Source organism: Lactuca virosa, chromosome 4, assembly GCF_052849685.1.
Source record: "Lactuca virosa cultivar CGN04683 chromosome 4, Lactuca_virosa_CGN04683_v6, whole genome shotgun sequence".
Lineage (NCBI taxonomy): Eukaryota > Viridiplantae > Streptophyta > Magnoliopsida > Asterales > Asteraceae > Lactuca > Lactuca virosa.
In genome coordinates this window covers 489,744,130-489,750,406 of record NC_136429.1, presented here as the reverse complement: position 1 = coordinate 489,750,406, position 6,277 = coordinate 489,744,130, and the positions used below count along the sequence as shown (strand labels likewise).

Genomic DNA, 6,277 nt, shown 5'->3' with positions numbered 1-6,277 from the left:
TGGATTCAGGTACTTCCAGTTTAAATGGGAAGGACCCGACTTGATCGCAGCACATACACCCATGTTTTTTCGTAACTGTGTGATTTTGGGATTGTACTGTGATAATTGTTTTTATTATAAAATATTTTTAAGTGTTTAAGTAAATGATAAATGGGTGTTTTGGTTGTTTTAAAAATGAATTTTTTACCTTCGTATTTTGGGATGTTACAGTTTATTTATAATTAAAATGAAATATTTGGTCTTAATTTTTGGGACGTTACACATAGCGTGACTCCATCGATAAGTGTTGAGGTAAATATGATTAAATAATGGGAAGGTGATGAACAACAGTACAACATTTGCAACCAATGTGGATGATAGTTTCTTCATTGTCGTCGGAGATGAAGGGTCATCAGAAAAGATGGAGGTCACTAGAATTGAAACAGAGAAGCATGTGTGTCGTTGGATCAAGACAAAACATGAAAGAACTTGAAAACATAGGGATCAATTATGTAATTTAGAATAACCGATTTAACGGGGAGCTGTTAAAAACTAACGAAAATGACTTAACAGACATATAAATTGTAAGTTTAATGACTTATTGTGCAAAAAAATAATTTAATAATCAAAAATACTTGTTAGGAGTGGGCAATGCCCACATGCGTTATTAGCAAGAAAAAAAAAAAAAAAACAAGCAACAAGAATACCTATAACACACACTAACGGTGAAGAAGAACGGTGTTCTTACGCGTTATTAAAGGTGGTAACGGTTGCCCACTCCTAGTAATCAACTCATTTTCGTTCAATACTTGAAAGCATAACCTCACACATTTTCCATTCCACGTGTCAGTATAGGAATGGGTGGAAGCATTTAAACTTATGAGTACATAGCCACATGCGAACTTTACCCATCCTTCAAAAGTACATCAAAAAACCCTAAACCCAAGCTTCTACCTTTTCCAAAACCCTAGCCACCTCTGCCAAGCATACAGGTCACTCCCCCAGCAAGCTGCTCTTTACCCCGACGCCGGAAACCCGCCATGTCCGAACTCGAGCTTAATCGTTCAGAGAAGAAGAAAAAGAAGAGCAAATCCAAAGACCAAGATACGATCAACAAAAATTCCGACGATGCCACTGACGCCGTCGATTATCTCATTAAACCACAGAGCTTCACTCCATCGATTGACACCTCCGAATGGCCGATTCTCCTCAAGAACTATGACCGCCTTAACGTTCGAACCGGACACTATACGCCACTTCCCTCCGGCTACTCTCCTCTCAAACGCCCCCTCGCTGAGTACATCAGGTATGGTGTTATCAACCTCGATAAACCTGCTAACCCTAGCTCGCACGAGGTTGTAGCTTGGATCAAACGGATTCTCCGAGTCGAAAAAACCGGACACAGCGGTACACTCGACCCAAAAGTCACCGGAAACTTAATCGTTTGCATCGATAGAGCCACTCGCCTTGTTAAATCACAACAAGGTGCCGGAAAAGAGTACGTATGTGTTGCTCGACTCCATTCTGATGTGCCTGACGTTGCGAAAGTGGCTCGCGCATTGGAGACGTTAACCGGTGCAGTTTTCCAACGTCCGCCATTGATTTCAGCTGTTAAAAGACAGCTCAGGATTAGAACCATTTACGAAAGCAAACTTCTGGAGTACGATGCCGATAAGCATTTGGTCGTGTTCTGGATCTCGTGTGAAGCTGGTACGTATGTGAGAACACTCTGTGTTCATTTAGGTTTGATTTTGGGCGTTGGTGGACATATGCAGGAACTGAGAAGAGTCAGATCTGGTATCATGGGAGAGAAAGATAACATGATAACTATGCATGATGTTATGGATGCACAATGGAGTTACGACAATTACAGAGACGAAACTTATCTCCGCCGTGTGATCATGCCATTAGAGGTCTTGCTAACCAGCTACAAACGATTAGTCGTGAAGGACTCTGCTGTGAATGCAATCTGTTATGGTGCCAAACTGATGATTCCAGGTTTGTTAAGATTCGAAAACGACATTGAAAATGGTGAAGAAGTGGTGTTGATGACTACAAAAGGGGAAGCGATTGCTCTTGGGATTGCAGAGATGACTACAGCTGTAATGGCTACTTGTGATCATGGAGTTGTGGCAAAGATCAAGAGGGTGGTGATGGACAGAGATACTTATCCTAGGAAATGGGGGTTAGGGCCTACTGCTTCAATGAAGAAGAAACTGATTACTGAAGGGAAACTGAGCAAACATGGAAAAGCAAATGAGAAAACTCCGGCTGAGTGGCTGAGGAATGTAGTGTTGCCTACAGGTGGTGATTCGGTGGTTGCTAGTCTTGCAGCTGCACCTGTGCAAGAAGAAACTGTAGAAGCTTCAGATCTGAAAGTTGTTGACAGTGAGAAGAAAAAGAAGAAGAAAAAGGAAAAGGGTGTTGAAGATGAAGGGCAAAAGAGGAAATTGGAAGAGGTTGATGTTACAGATCCAGATACACCAGTTGCTTCCAAGAAACTGAAGGTTGAAGAAGGTGAGAGTACTAAGAAGAAGAAGAAGAAGGATAAGGAGGGAGATGAAGTTGTTGTATCAGAGGAGGATAAATCTGAGAAGAAGAAGAAGAAAAAGAAGGATAAAGAAAATGGTGATGATGCCTCTGTTACTGTTAGTGATGGTGAAGCAAGCAAAAGCTCGAAGAAGAAGGAGAAGAAGAAAAAGAAGAAAGAAGCCGAAGAAGAGTGATGATGATGTGTAAGTTCTTGATATGTGCACATTTTTATAGAGACAATTTTCGTGTTTCGTCTTTGTTTTTTAGTTTATTAGTTCTGCACTTGTAGTTTTTTTTATTGATGTTATATGTGTTTATTAGTTATAAGTTTTGAAAAAAATTGGAACTTTTGAACTTGAAATTGTTTGGGATGAGTTTATTTATGATATCCCATTTGTTTCATGGGAGTGACTTGAGTTGGGAATTATGAATTATGTATGGATTCATAGTTGCAAAATTCTTATATCTACCTACCAATAATAAAATAAGTTAACAAAAACTTAATAGTGAAAAAGTATACGCTTCTTTTGCACAAACGAAAGATCAAGAACAAGTTTGTTCCATCTTTTACACTGAGACTGATATGACATTCATTAAACTGAGACTGATATATGACTTGTATCGATTGGACTGAGACTGATATGACATTCATTGAACTGAGAACTTGTTATGCAAAACAAGTGTTTGTTCCATCCTTTTGGACTGTGTGTTTGACATGCACCCATTGGTCTAAGACTACTGATATGACATGCATTGGACTGAAATTTGTTATATTACAAAACAAAAGAAAAAGACCTACTGATACGACATGTATTTAACTGAGAGTTTGTTACATAAAACAAGAAGACAATGACACATATATGTCAACGAGATAAAAAAAATTATAAAACTCTACCCAACCACATATCACATCATTATAGAAAGGAATTCATTAGAAAATGACACATTCGTGTACCCTTTGTAAACAAATCAAATATTGTTCAACCAAAACTGCAACCAGATTAATTGCACCATTTACACAAATCAAAAAGAAAAGAATATTATTGTTTTGGCAAGCAATTGACGAAATTACCCTTCTTATCCACCATCATTCCCTTGAAAAAAACTCCAACAAGTCACCTCTGCTGGCATTGAACATGCATATCACTCCAAGACATGCAACACTTTATCTTCTTATGATGAGGGTGATCATGAAACTTTGGTTCTTTTGGTATTGTTGGTTGCTTTTCTGACCTATAACAAAATTAAATATAAAAAATATTAATAACATCCATAACTATGTTGTTATTATGGGTAAAATAGTGAGTTACACATTTAGTTACCTTCTTGGGATGAAAGGTCTATCAAAGTAAGGCATAGGTTGAGCCTTTGGTACAAGTTCCTTCCTTAACCTCTTTAATTCTTCCTCTTCTTCCAACTACAACAAAATTAAAAGTTAAAACAACACCAAAAATGGTGGATCAAAATCAAACCATGAGATGAAATTATGAGATTTTGTACCTTTTGCTGCTTTTCTCTTTCCAGCTTATATTGCTCAATATAAGAGAGCTTTTCATGCACATGATGATCAAACTCAGCACGCTCAACTGCCCTCACATCACTATGCAACACAAGATCAATGGGTTTTGTACTTTCTTTCACAGGTGGTTTCACCAGACACTGAAATTAGTATTACTCAAATTTGTGAGATAGTGATTATATATTAACTTAGAAAAGATCTGTTTAATGTTCTTACTTCTGGTTCATCTGTAGTAAATGGGAGGCCTTGAGCAATGGGAATCCGTTGCTTTTGTTGTTGAATTATCATCTCCTGGACTTTCTTCATGAATTCTTCTTGTTTTGTTCTTCCTCTTTGCTATAGATTCATGAGTTAATGTGGTCAATTCAAGAGGTTTATAAAAGATACAAGAAGTGTTATAACATATAAGTGAACTTAAAATGTAAATGCCAACCTCTGTTTTGAGCTTGAAAGGTCGCTGGGAGGTAGCCTTGAGTGTTCGTCTTTTCCATCTGCTGCCCCCAACACTTGAAGATGATGAATCAGAACTCTGCATAGTAGAATAAAAGTTAATAAATCAACATAAACAAGAAGCAACGATCTCGATTTTAGAAAAACCATGATGAATGATGACTTACGTTTCTTCTGCTTTGACGACCACCTCCTGAAATCCTGTTTGATGTGCTAAAACGTAGAAATAAACCCATTCAGAATCGAGATTAAGCATGTTTAACAGAAATTTCATGGCAGAGTTTTTAGATGATGATCAACCAACCTGCCATGGCTGCCATCAAGTGAAGAACGCAACCCTAGATTTTCTGCAGTGAGTAAGAGATCAGATGGGTTGAATGAAGTGGAAGAGAATCGTCTCTCAGGATTGCTGTTTGTCTGATCTTCGAGTTCATCCTCATTTGAATCTGGTAACGTGAGAATATTCTCGAAGGCCTTGACCAAATGCAAAACTCTACCAGATCCAGGTTCAGGAATACTCTTTCTTGCTTCATCCAACAGTTTCTCCCTTCTCCTCTTATCACCGGACGTCTCAAAAACGTCATCTTCTTCGGATTTTCCTTGAAGACCTACCGGTAAACTAGGGCTTTCTTCTTGTACAGCAACTTCACTCCGATTGAAAAACCCTTCCTGAGAAGCCCTAAGAGTCTCATAAGCAACACACAAACATTTGTCCGAATTACCACTAGCCTTACACTTACAATCGACTGAAATCAGGGTTTTATCCTTGTCTCTCTTCGAATTCTTCTTCGCCACCACAAACTTCCTCTCCCGAATCTTGTTCTTGGGAGAAGGCGAAGAGATCTGATTAGGTTTCTTCATCGCCGATTTCTGGACTTTAGTCGCAGATTTTACTGATGGAGAATGCAAGGCCTTCGGATTAGGGCTAGTAACGTTAGGGTTTACATTCTCTGGTTGCTTTGACTTGCTGGAAAGCTTTGACTTCGACGGTGTCAGTGGCACTGCTCCGGCGTTCTTGCCGTTCGGTTCCATCGGAAAATCGCCGGAATAAGGAGGAGATTAGTTGTAGAGAGAGATGACGGGGCTTATGGGATTCGGTTTATCGGATGATCATCGACGGCGGGGAAAGAGTGGAAGAAAAAGAGAACGTTTGAGAGATATTGACGCTCTTTGTAACGGCTACTTTTGGACTTTTGGATCTTGGTAGGGATTTCTTAAAGCGTTGTCGTATTGACAGAGTTATTTTACTTAGAAGAAAAATGTTAGAGGATTTGTATCTAATTGCCATTTGCCCATCAGCCCATTACTCTATTCATCCAACCTATTTAGCCCAAACTATTATTAAAAAGAGAAATTAAATATCCTCAAACTTAATTTCTCTATTAGAAAATAGGAAAATGTCGTGGTACAACGAACTTAGAGCAACTCTAATCGACCATCATTATTGTGGGATAGCGGTCTAAATCGTTCCAACCATACGCCATTTGAAACGCTATTTTTGTGGAGAACAAATTTGGCCGCCATATATGGCCGTGGTTTAGTCCTACACCAAATCACTTTTGCTAATATATCTTATTATTTTATTCAATAAATTCTTTTATTAAACCACAACCAAATGCAGTGATGCTTCATTACACTAAACTGATATATATATATATATATATATATATATATATATATATATATATATATATATAATTGTTATGGAAATAAAAAGAATCAAAAATAATAAAAGCTTGTTGTAATAAACTTAAACACATATTTCACTAACGTGGTATTTTAGTTTTAAAATTATTC

General features: G+C 37.9%; 2 protein-coding genes across 2 annotated transcripts; one reads left to right on the top strand and one right to left on the bottom strand.

Annotated features, from left to right (window-relative positions):
• Positions 1 to 875: 875 nt before the first annotated feature.
• LOC145109284 (H/ACA ribonucleoprotein complex subunit 4-like) lies at positions 876 to 2,918 on the top strand. Its single transcript, XM_079046437.1, has one exon. It carries the CDS (start codon positions 1,020 to 1,022, stop codon positions 2,703 to 2,705), a length of 1,686 nt encoding a protein of 561 aa, XP_078902563.1. The 5' UTR covers positions 876 to 1,019; the 3' UTR covers positions 2,706 to 2,918.
• A 499-nt stretch (positions 2,919 to 3,417) lies between these two features.
• LOC145109283 (microtubule-destabilizing protein 60-like) lies at positions 3,418 to 5,682 on the bottom strand. Its single transcript, XM_079046436.1, has 7 exons — positions 4,785 to 5,682; positions 4,648 to 4,693; positions 4,464 to 4,559; positions 4,247 to 4,366; positions 4,012 to 4,170; positions 3,834 to 3,928; positions 3,418 to 3,744 (listed from the first exon to the last, which is right to left on the bottom strand). The coding sequence occupies exons 1-7, from the start codon at positions 5,510 to 5,512 to the stop codon at positions 3,627 to 3,629; spliced, it is 1,362 nt and encodes a 453-aa protein (XP_078902562.1). The 5' UTR covers positions 5,513 to 5,682; the 3' UTR covers positions 3,418 to 3,626.
• Between the last annotated feature and the right edge of the window lie 595 nt (positions 5,683 to 6,277).